Below are 13,139 nucleotides of genomic sequence, written 5' to 3' on the forward strand. Positions count from 1 at the left end.
ACTCTGGAGGGTGGGTTAATTTTTTAAAACGCAGTCGCCGTCTAAACGAAAGGCACATCTGATAAAATATTTTGTCGGTTTCACTCGGGAGCGTTGCCGTGTAAAGCCAGCCTAAGATGTATTGTCCTTTTCAAAAATATTCATCCATCCATCATCTGCTGCTTCATCCTCCAGATGAGGGTCGCGGGGGGGAGCAGTGCCAATCTCAGCTGACATAGGCGGGGTTCACCCTGGACAGATTGAGAGTCCATCACAGGGCTTCAAAAATATCAATAAAATAAAAAAAACTATTACCTTGATTGATTTTATACCCAAATACAAGTTGGAGTTGGACGATGCACTTGTGCCACACACGATCGACCATGAGCCCCTTGACAGTTTGCGTTTGATTGTTATGCGATGAGTAAGTTGTCGAGCAGGATGTATGGCAGGCCGCATTAATTATCTTCCTTGGATTTGACTACTCCAGCTGTGCCTCTGGCGGCCAGCTTGGCATACAGATTGGTGTCACTTTCATTCATCGCACCTATAACTCATCACTGTTGATGTGAATGTGAAATTTGCCAATAAGGGAGAAGGTGTAGCTCTCATTCCGATAAATGTCAAGTCGCTGAAACTTTCGAGCCACTTCTACAAAGGTAAGATACGTCTTGTATTGTAGTTTTTAATTTGTAGGCCCAGCAGCTTTGCCTGCATGGGCATCTCATCACAGTTTAGTTCTGTGTGCAGCCATCACAGTCTGTAGAGCGCTCACAGTGGGAAGAGTGTGGCTCTGAGCAAAGAGTGGGAGGTGCATTTCATTTGTATTGGGGGATGACCGAGTTGTGAGAAGGCAGCATGCTGAAATTAACAGAGGGCAAAACGTGTGCCAGCTTAAAAATGTCACAATAATTGGATGTTTTTTTGAGAACAAAGGGTCAACACATTTGAACTGATTCCCAGGGCTATCACTGACTCGACCCACGCTGAAAATATCTGGGCTTGTAAATTTCAGCCATTTAAAGAACAGAACGATTAGTGTGTTATAACAAAAATAAAACAAATCTAAGAAGACAGGTAACACTGTTTTTTTTAAATCAAATTCATTATTTGGGTTACAGTTGGACTCACTTGGAGTAGGCAGACTTGGAGATATCGAGCAGTTCAAGATAATTTATTAAAGGCAAGGAAGCAGGGTGAGTAATGGATGTGTGTAGGCAGTGCAGCTGGCGTCCAGCTAAACAGCGCAGATGAGCGTCTGAGGCAGCATGCAAACCAACGAAGCCATCTGACTACATTAGAGCACGGGAATTAGCGAAGTCGACGAGAAGCAAGAGCAACAAGCGAACACTAGAGAGGTCATAGGAAATCATAGAAAGGCCATGAGAGTTACCACTGAGTGCAGGGAAATGATCGGGCAATGGGCAGCTGAAGAGCTGGGGTATGAGTGGATGACGCTGATGAGCGGATTAGTGGCAGATGAGTCCAAGCTGCAGGTGAGATGATTGAAGGCCACACCTCCACCACAGAGACACATGGCCATGTGGTGTTTAAGCTGAAAGCGTGTTTGGTTGGCCGATGCTCGCGTTGCCCCTTGGAATGCATTTCCAAGGGGAATGGCAAGTAAAGCAAGGGCCAATTCCAATTCCTATCTAAACCCTCAATCTTAACCCTTAATCTTAACTGGCCCTCAAAACCAAGTGTTGAGGGTTATTTTGTCACTTAGAAATGGGACACCCCTTAAATGCAGATACATCTTCACTGACTGTAGGGGGCAGAATAACGCGAAAGCTGTGTCCAGTCTGTCAACTCCAAAAAAGAATAAGAAGAACACATTTACATTTAGTTACTAGATGATACTCATACAAATACCACAACCACGGACATATTCAGCTGACAGTTACCACACACCACGGCTTATTGAAAAGTAAACGATAGCAAACGATCGTTTGTCCGCACTGGCCGGCTATTGACAAAAGATCGTAAAATAAAAATAAATGTACGTAACGTAACAATGACGTCAGTAATCCATAATATGGGCCTAAACTAAGATAATACAAATGGTTTTCATAATTTTTAATATCTCTATTAACAAAGAAAATACTTAATTTGTAGCGTACTCGTTTCGCTTCTTTCGGCGCCATCTTTGTTAGGTCAAAACACGCAATGCATTCTGGGTAGCCCTTGCTCCCAAGGGTGGTCTCGGAAAATCTCAATATTGAGGGCAATACAGCCCTTAAACCAGCCCCTCAACTTAATTTTTCTGAGAATCGGGACAGCACTTGCACTTGCGGGAGCGCGCATTTTTGAGATTGAGGGTTAAGCAAGGAATTGGAATTCACCCCAACACACCCACATTGTAGTTCAGCAATGTCTGTTTCCAAAATGAATATCCCCGATGCATGTCTCGAGTAGGGATGATGATTAATCATTTTCAAATACAATTTGCAACATATTTATATAATAAAATAGCCAATGCTGCAATTGAATTGTTCTATTTTTGATTCTTCAATGCCAAAAAAATGAATTGAGAACAATTCATATCTTTAAGCTCCTATCCTTGTGTTAGAGTATAGGAGGTCATATTTTGATACTATCTCATGTGTTAATGCTCCATCTTATTGTACAAGTACAGTGTGTAAAATTTAGCAGCAATTCATGCAATTTAGGTGACTGTACACTGAGAAAACGTTCAGGATAATTATGTTTTCTTTAAAGCTCCCATAGAGTGGTCCTATTGCACATATATGTGAGTCATGGAGGTCTACTTACATACATGAAATTGTTTTTATGGTATCAAAAACCTCAGAGTTGCTGTAAATGAGACAATAGAAATCTCTCCTCACTGAAGCTCTCACACTGGACCTTTAAATTTCAACAAAGTACATTTTAAACTGAAAAAAACGACAAAATTTAATGACATTTATTTGGACATTTTACCCAAATAATTTAACCCAAGTCCAGTACTGTCTTTTGACAGCTTTTAAACAAACTTGCTATTAATAACACCGTTGTTCTGATGTATTTACCACCAAGGCATAACCAGTTAATTAAAAACATAATTCTCCAATATTTATCTTCCTTAAAGGAAGAAATGTCACCACAGCATGACTCAGCATGACTCATGACAAGTAATTCAGCGCCTTCTTTTTAATTAAATTCTACTACCAATTAAACTACAGTCAGCTGGTTTTCTTTTTTTTTTTTATCTTAAAATAAGTCACAGCACAGCTGACATGACGCAACATGTCAACCATGAACAATCACTCACTGCAGCAGTGCACATATCTCTATTCACCATGGGCTTAGTGAAGCATTATGTCACACTTAGGGCTTGTGATCAGATTTTTGATATCTCACTGATTCTGAAGAGTCCTCGACCAAAGTTAAGTATTGGATCAGCTTATCGCTATAAACAACCCTGCAAAAAGTAGCGTAGCAGCTCTACAATGCTGCAATGGAGCAAAAGCCCACATTTATAATTCTCTTGTGTTGTGTCGAGAAGTATAGCAAATATATATCGGTTCATTACGAAGCTGTTGAGGGACATATTAGAATGTGGCAACACTGAAATATTACCTAACACAATTGTAAATGTGGAAAAATACATTCAACAGATGTTAAATTCATAGCTCTATTTACTCCATGCAGAGGTTATCAAATGAGGCTCCACTTTCTGAAGCTGCAAGAGCTGAAATCACGTAGAAAGTGCAGAGAAGTGTTTTGTATTTTTGCTCCTGAGGTGAAAAATGTTCCGTCTCCTAGAGTCCATGACGGTGGGCCCTTCCCTAGAGTTCATTAATGAGTTAATTAGTCTGAACAGATGGCTATGCAACACAAATCAGATTGCTCTCTGGGCCTGGAGCAGGAGAAAGGTAGAGGAAGGTGAGCCGGGCAGCAATCACAAATCTCACCTGTCATCGAACCTCTGAACTGGGCTGTGTAGCAGCAGGCATTTTCTCATCATTCACCCATTTTATTGGACAACATGAACAAGTGGGTATAGGCTATACTCTGGCCACACATTTATTTGAAAGAACTCTGATTGCTGATTTTATATATAATAGTGTGTATGAGTTAGTGACATTTAATAGTGAGACTGCAGATTCCAACAAAAGGAGCACGTCATGGAATTACCTTCACATGGCCTTCACATACCAAAATGTTTGCATGTGAAGCATCTGTTTCAAAAACTCAACACTCTGGCGGGTTTGTCCTTTCAGGTTGCTGTAGAAACATTGCGGCACTAGATGGTAGTTACGGGGAAAAGCACTTCCTGCACAGAACTGAAATACAGCTGAACAGGTTGGGATTCGGCTAACGATTGCCAGCTTTCTGCAGTGCTATTAAATATGGAGATTTTAGTAATGACACATGTTTCGAAGGATTTTAAAATCTTTTTAACTGATCTACAGTTGGGCATTGTTCTGGATTTGCTGAGGCTGATTGTGGCAGTTTAAGCCATAGCCGTAAGTAGGCTACAGTTGTTACACATTAATACACAGTTTTTTGTCATATTGCAGGTTTCACCATGCAGCTGAAACTATGAAAGGCGGCAAGATCAGAGTATTTAAAGGTGCATTATGTAATAAATCTAAAGCAACTGGCCATAAAATCCTCCTAATATGTCACAGAGACTCAGGAATAATGTTCATATAACAAACTGAACTCACCAACAACAACAGTACAGACAAAATATTTGCATTAAAACATTTTTTTGCAGACTGCAAATCATGTTTATGTTTTGAAATCATGTTTTGGCATGTGGCGCCACCTACCGCCGTCTACCAATCATTGCAGTCAGTAGAGTCTCAGCTGCCGAGCAACCACGGGTTGCCAGTTACGCCAGAAAACACACTAAGAGACCTCGGTATTTTTAATTTGAATGTAGTGACCGTTTTTGGCCACATTCTTACATATGGTACCTTTAAAATAGGAATTTCCCCTATATATGTACTTGTTACGCTATGCACTTGTTTACATTATGTATTGACTTGACAATAACTCCTCCTCTCATCACAGTGGCAGCTGATCTGCAGCATTGGTGAGTTTGTGGTTACTGCATGTGTGTATATGTTCTCGCTTCGTAAGTTTCAACACATAGTGCCAACGCCTTACTACTAGCCTTTAGCTCCGGATATATCCGGAAACGCGGATATTCCCTCACTGAGTGACTGACTGCCTCGTTTGCATTGAGCGAATCACTTTCACCCCCACCTGCTGGCCGCTGTCTCCCTTGAGTTGTAACAGTGCTCAGCTCAGCTGAACTGTGAGATGAATGAATTGTTTCAGTAAGTGATTCAGTTCAGTTCATTCACCCAAATGGATCATTGTGCGAAAAGACACAACACTACTAGATGGCGGCCTCTATAAAGCAAGTCCATTGCCCGAAAGTACACATAAAAGGCTTATTGTAAGGCTACCGTACATTCAACATTTACCAATAAAGCCTTCTGAATTTTACACACCGGTTTTAAAAGGTTTTTCTGATGGTTTATTTTTAGACTGTTCCCATCTCCCGCCTCCTCTGTTTCTTTCCCCCCTCGCTGTCTCTCTATGATGCTCCCTCGTTCATCTGTCTCCATTTCCTGCTCTTGCTTCATCCCCTCTTCCCGACTCCCACATAACTCCTCTTAAAGGTGCAGGCAGCGCTGTCAGAAATGAGATTGGCACGTGCACGATTCTGTGTGCGTGAGAGATGAGGATGATAGGAAAGATGAGAACAGAAAACTATTAAAATATGGGGAGCTTGTGTTTCTAAATGCACACTGTCAGAGAGGAGTGTTATTACAAATTCACATGGAGGCTGCATTGTTCGGATATATATGCTACACACAGCATTTAACCAAGTAGTGTACACTGTCACATGCCCTAAAAAAGATACTGTCAAAAATATAAGCTCACACACACATGCATGCATGCACACACAGAGGTATGCAAACACACACAGAGAATAATAATCGCCTTAATACACTAACCCATTTAAGCATATCTATGCGCGAGAGACAACGAGAGCACACAATCGCCGATATATAAACATTTCCCATCAGTGTTCAGGAATCAAGGACGCTGCGTCATCCTTCATAATCATCCGGCAGGATCACACTCCACCTTGATGTACATGCACCGTAAAGCCCGTGTGCTGCAAAATGCATGAGTACACCTCCTCAGACATGTCAGACATGAATCACAGTAAGTAAGGATGTTAATAATTCACCGTTAGTCAATTCATTCATGTTCAGAATTTAACCGACCAGAAAATGTCATTTCCATGGACCTCACACGCTGCGTAGTTATGTGTTATACCAGCAGAGGGCAAACAGTACTATTGATATAAGCAAAAGAGGAAGTTAAAGTGCAGTGAAACAAATCTTACTGAGGTGAAGCAGCTTCTGGACTAACTACTAATTTGTTTAATGTATGCAACTATGTGTGCATTTATGACTATTATGACTATTATGCTCCAATATACCATACACAAAGTAAACACAGCCTAATAAAGTAAGTAAAAGAGGAACATGTGAGTGATAGGTGGTATCAACCAATCGGAGCCTGATCGCAGGTGAACTTAAAATGTAAACATGGTGCCAGCTAAACTGCGACTCTGGAGGCTTCAGAGTGGTAGCTCAGATTCTTATGGGTCAATTTTAAAGGTACACTGCTTCCCTGTGTACTATTTTTGTGTGGATTCGGTGTGATCCTGCCTACATTTGTTTACATCAGCGTTGAAACCATTATTAGTTTACTGCAGCTTTCTGATATTGCCAATTTTAACCATTTTAACTTCCAGATCTGCCTGTTTAATGATATTAATGATTTGAAAATAACGATTTTCTATTACATCCCAATGTTTTATTAATTTCTGCTTGATTTTAAATTTGAATTGTTTTAATTTATATTATTTATCTTTTAACTTCCAATGTATTTCCTTGCCTGTAAAGCATTATGAATTGCCATGTGTAAGAATGGCGCTATACAAATAAACTTGCCTTGCCTTGCCTTACTTTGGGTACACATGGGTAGGATTTAATTACTGCAAAGTTGCATTAAAACAGTATTTATCAAGGAAAAATACTGCTAAATCATGACTGCATGGAATTACTTGTTACAGTAAAATATAGCACACAGACACAGATGGGTACTGCTAAAGTGTACTATGGCATAGCTGTAAAGTTATAACAGCACAGTGATTTGCCGTTTATTTTGTTTTTCACTTTATATCTAAGTTTTAATACAAAGCAAATGTCATGTCATTGTCAGAATAATGTAAATGGTGACACTTTAGATTAGGAGGGTAATAGAGGTACAATAAGTTTTTGTAGAATAAGGTGTTAAAGGAGTCATATAATACCCTATTTGTCCAAGTAAAACAAAACTAAACTAAAACTAAATTAGCCACGTAGGCTACTGGGAGCTAACAGCAGTTAGCATTTGGAAAAAGTGATCATTTGCAGACTCTCGCAGGCACATTGCTGTTATATATAACATGTATCCACTGGACAGATAAATCCTCTGAGGCTGGAAGTTCTTGCGTGATTTGCGGACAAAGCAAAGAGTTCTGCGAGACAACAATTCCAGGAATTTAGCGCATTGTGACGTAGCAATGAGTGTGCAAGTCAACATCGCCACAAAAATAGGAGTGAGTCATCTTTTTTCACACTTTGGCGACTGATAGGGCCTCCAGAGTCCCAAATATTTAAATGATTAAAAGGTTGATTTGCATAATATGGCCCCTTTAATACATTCTTAATGCTTACTAATAAAGGGCAAGTACGCTACTTATATATGCTAGTAAGCAGTGAATGTGTTCCCTAGTCTAAAGTGTTACCATGTAATATTATGTTCTTTCATTATTTGAGAAAAATGTTATTCTGACTGTACTGCATCTGTCGAGAATCGATAAATAAAGAGTGAAAAAAGCGAGAAACTAGTAGGAAGTAATTTACTGAAACTATACAGTCAAATACTATATATTATACTATGGATGAAGCTGCAGGTGCAAATCCTCATTTCACAATAACTCAGTTTGTCCTTGTCTCTGTGTCTCTCTCCACTGGCACATTCAGTCAATGACAGAGTGGATCATGTTACCCTCTGTGTACAGCCTCTGAAACTCTTGGATGTCGTCCTAAACTACTTCCATTTCTCTGTTTATCATTTTTCTGATATGTTGAAACAGGCGTGGGGCAACAAACAAGATCTGATTACCTAACCTGGCAAATGCAATGACTGACGCAGTCTTTGTGCAAACACCTTGAAAAAATGATGCCCAGTGTAAATACTCCATAGATAATATCCAGCAGCATGTGTGGTCCAGTATACACACACACACCCAAGCAAAGTCATTCCACATTCAAAGGCCATGCAAGCACTGCAAAGCTCCAGGGGACAAATAAATTACTCCAAGACCATACAAAAATAAAGACACACACATACACAAAGTGCTTTTTTAAACACTGGCTGTACAACATAAGCATGAAGTTTCTGAAATATTTATCTTATGAAGTGTACATGTTAAGAGACCAATCCATTTATTTAAATAAAGAACAAAACAATTGAATTTTCTGGCTAAGTGAAACACAATCAATCAACAGTTATTGATGTGAGCAGCTTCAGTGGCAGGAATGAAAACAAGATAAACTACAACTGAATGTACACGAAAACTGGAATTACTATAGAACTGCGTGTACAAATATGACTTTTGTAGAAATACTGAATGCCCCAACCTGGAGATACTGAATAATGCAACACATGCAAAAACTGTGGCCAGCAGGCGTCTGCCTAATCCTAATCAGAGTCTGTCCAAGATCAGTTTGGAACACTAATATTACAGGTCCAACAAGAGTACACATGGTGGGACAGCACATATTAAATGCTGGAAAGTCTCTTTGCACAAAAGCGAAACTTTTCTGCATACAGCACAGATTATGAACTCCCTGCGACACTCACTTCACACGAAGCGTCTTCTACACAAAGAGGTTGAGAAGGACCACGGAGTGAAAAACAATGAAAAGTGCGCTCGTAAGAGTCATCGCTTTTTAATAAGATTTACTCGGATCCCCTGCACTTCATCTGGACTGTACTCGATCCTCCTCATTACGTGAATGTGGGGATAAAGTAGCGCATAGAGAAATTATCCAGGCCCATCTGTCTGCACCAGATGAGGGGCATGCACCCACGTTGTCTGATATGTGCAATGAAATCCTCCTGAATATTTTCATCGATTCTTAATTGATTTATTCTTTGAAGCATGAATATTAATCTACATATCTATATATTAGGGTGTTTTAGTGAAAATAATTTATTTCGGTGCTTTGGTTAGTCTGTCTTCAAGTCTTTCCTTATTTTCGGTTTTGGTGCGTCCCTAGAATTAAGTAAAGGATTTGGTTTTACTGAAAGTGCAGATTTCTTTTTTGCACTGAAATTTTTTCACCCCCACTCTGATTTGTACTCAATTTTCACTTTCATTTCTCGATTTAAAGTTAAAATTTCAAGTTTTAAACGAATAAAATAATACAGTGTGCATTAATCATGCTAAATTTCCTAATAAAAAACATTCTTCTAAATTCAACAGTTAGTATCTAGTCCAGAGGAGCTTCACAGGTGTTGCTTTCTCTCTCAAATTACATGATGAACATTAAGCCATTTAAATATAGTATCAAGTTAAAGATCAATAAGGCTAAAAAAATCCAGACCATATCACAATGGTTCCTATCGTAGATTTAACATTTCACAGATAGACTACATAGATATTGCAAAGCCAGTTCACAGTAAGACAATGGCAGACCTGTATACAAGACAAAATGCTTCTGAGATTTATGATTTCAAAGGAATATAAATCCTCTCACCTTTCACAGACTTCACAGACTGAAGTCAAGGTGAGGTGACACATCTCAACATGTGCATTAAAACCTACCAAGCACTCCAAGCCGATAGTTCATGGTGACGACGACAACGTTTCCATAGGCAGCGAGGACACTGCCGTCAAACATGTTCCCTGAGCCTTCCATGTATGAGCCTCCATGGATGAACAGCATGACCGGCTTCTTACGACGATCCCGAATATCTGCACAACAAAAACAAAGACGTTCAGTTATTTTTATTTCCAAGTTTTAAAAAAAATCATTCAAATCCCTGTTAACCTCAACTGTTCAGAAGCAACAGGCAGACGTACAGTTTAATTTGAAAGCTCTACTGAACAGTTAGACTCACTGGCCTCTTTATTAGCTAGACAGGACACCTCATAAAGTGGCAGGAGTGGCACCCAGTGTAGTCTTCTACTGCTGCAGCTCTTCTGCTTCATATTTTGATATTTCATACTCAGAGATGGCCTTCTGCATAGCTTAGTCATAACAAGTGGTTATTTGAGTTACTGTTGCAAGTGTTGCTTTTCTTTCATTTAAACCCTTTATATCAATCTTAAAAAGTAATCCATACTATGAATCAGTTACTAAATGAATTGCAAACTGTTTTAATAGTCTATTAATCAGTATAAGCGCTTTTTTATAAAATAAACATGTATGTCAATGTGTTCTGGTGCTCGTCACGGATTGTCCATAACGAACACCATGTTCAAGCATAAGTAAGGGTGTCCATATGTGCATTTGGCACCAGGATACCCTTGGCCGTGAGTCGATGATCGACTTTGTAGTCGTGTCGTCGGACCTGCGGCTATATGTCTTGGACACTCAGGGGAAGAGAGGGCAGAGAAGTCAACCGATCACCAGTGAGTTGGCCCCAATGGTAGGGGAGGATGCCGGTCAGGCCTGGCAGACCTAAACGTATTATGAGGGTCTTTTGGGAATATCTGGCAGAGTCCCTTGTCAGAAAGCACTTCAACTTCCACCTCTGGCAGAACTTTTCCTGGGGGAAGGCGGGAGGAGGGCATTGAGTCTGAATGGGCCATGTTTCGTGCCTCTATTGTTGAAGCGGTTGACTGGAGCTATGGCCCTAAGGTGGTTGGTACATGTCGTGGTGGTAACCCCAAACCCCTTGTTGAACTTGGGCGGTAAGGAATGCTGTCAAACAGAAGGAGGAGTCCTATTTGGGCCTTTTTGGCCTGCGGGACTCCAAAGGCAGCTGATGGGTACTGGCAGACCAAGCAGAATGCAGCTTCGTCGGTCGTTAAGGCAAAAACTCGGACATGAGAACATGGAAGAAATTTGCGGATGGCTTCGAGGAGATTCTGGTCAATGATCTGGCGACTCAGGAGGGGGAAACAGTGCACCATCAACACTGTGTACAGTGGAGATGGGGTTCTGCTGACTTTGACTTGGGATGCTTTCGGGGGTTCTGGAGTGGAGGGGCCGTCAGACAGTGGAACCTTCGATTCAGGAGGAGCAGTATGTCTTTCGTCCTGGTTCTGAAACAGTGGAACAGCTCTACACTCTCATCATGGTCCTAGAGGGTACATGGGCGTTTGTCCAACCAGTCTACATATGCTTTGTGGACTTGGAGTTCAATCTTGTCCAGTACTACGGGAGTATGAGGTACCAGAAGGGGCCATTTGGTCCCTGTACAACCAATGTCAGAGCTTGCTCCACATTGCCGGCAATAAGTCAGATTCATTCCAGTCTTGACTTCACCAGGGATGCCCTATGTCAGTAATTCCATCAGCCAGGGTGTTGAGGGAGTCTGGTTTAGTGGGCTCAGGATTGGGTTTTCAGAGATGATGTGGTCCTGTGATCTTCAACTCTCACTGGAGCAGTTCACAGCTGGGATGAAAATCAGCACCTCAAAATTCGCTAAGACCGGGAAAAGGGTGGAGGTTGCAGGTTGGGAGTGAGATCCTGCCCCAGGTGGAAGAGTTTTTCGGGGTCTTGTTCCAAGAGCGGGAGGTTGTCAGACGGATCGGAAGGACCTGAACCAAAAAAATTTACCGGTTTATCTACGTTCCTACCTTAAGACATGGTCACAAGCTGTGGGTTGTGACTGAAAGAATGAGATCATAAATACAAACGGCCCAAATGGGTTTTATCCGCAGGGTGTCTTGGCTCTCCCTTAGAGATAAGGTGACAAACTCTGGAAGGGGGGGCTCAGAGCAGAGCTGCTTCTCTTTCGCATGAAGTTTATGAAGATACACAGCTGTAAATGTATGTCAAAAAAATCACAATGACATATTTTAACCAGTGAGTGCATATAAAAACCTCCTTATGGAGCATTTTTTACCCGTTACAGGCAGTGAGTTCTTAGAAAAAAAGAGGACAACGATACTAAGTATGGCACAAAGCTGGCAACAAGTTCTGTATTTCATGTTTGCCCCACAGGGCTTATCCTCCATATTTTAGTCTGTGATGTCTGTTTCTCTCTTCCTCTTGTGTGCAGTGCTGGTAACTTCCAGATCTGCTATGCTTCTCCATGTGTGGAGCAAATGGTGCAGCCAGTTCTGAGTCCCTCTCTTGTTATTTTATGCCCATCAGTGTGTTGCTATGGTTCATCCTGCCAGCATGAGTGTGTATGTGTGAATGTGAGAGTGTGTGTGCTCTTTCGCTGAAACACCCCTTGCAGCGTCTGTGGTATAGTATGAGTGTGGTAAGGATGAGAAACCAGCCAGTACAGGCCAGTTAGGCCGAGCATCTGCAATGTGCAGGGCCAGTGGTTAATTTTCTGTGAAAGACAGACCAAGTGGAAACATAAGTAACATAACATAAGACATCTGTTTACCACTGATGAGCTCCAGCACTCTAAGATGAGGAGACTGAGGGGGAGAGAACAAGAGATGACAAATCTGTGATCTGATTGGAAGTTCACACCGAATAAAAAACAAAACCAAAACATAAAATTGTGCCATTTATAATGAACAACGGTAATGAACACTGAATTCACACGGGATTCACACACACACACACACACACACACACACACACACACACACACACACACACACACACACACACACACACACACACACACACACACACACACACACACACACACACACACACACACACACACGGCACACACAAACTCTTGCATAGGCAGCTACGATGTGGAGTCGCTATGGAAACTGCCTCTCGCTAATAGAACTGCACCAGCCATTCCATTGCACCGGCTCGCCGAGTGCCTGTTGCCGTGGTAACAAATTCCACTCACGTATTTGCACACCCGCCTGCATCACCACCTGAATCTCAGGTTACACATGCACTTGGGTGCGTCACTCA

At 41.2% G+C, this 13,139-nt stretch overlaps 1 protein-coding gene across 1 annotated transcript in view; it reads right to left on the reverse strand.

Annotated features, from left to right (window-relative positions):
• The window catches only part of LOC310944392 (neuroligin-2-like), a gene marked incomplete at both ends in the record, with an annotated part of 50,443 nt that overhangs the window by 18,860 nt on the left and 18,444 nt on the right, over positions 1 to 13,139 (reverse strand). The window contains one exon of the mRNA XM_083910164.1: positions 9,896 to 10,045. Within this exon, the coding sequence (XP_083766290.1) occupies positions 9,896 to 10,045 (150 nt within the window). The remainder of the gene's footprint in view (positions 1 to 9,895; positions 10,046 to 13,139) is intronic.

Source organism: Microchirus variegatus, assembly GCF_963457635.1.
Source record: "Microchirus variegatus genome assembly, chromosome: 2".
Classification (NCBI taxonomy): domain Eukaryota; kingdom Metazoa; phylum Chordata; class Actinopteri; order Pleuronectiformes; family Soleidae; genus Microchirus; species Microchirus variegatus.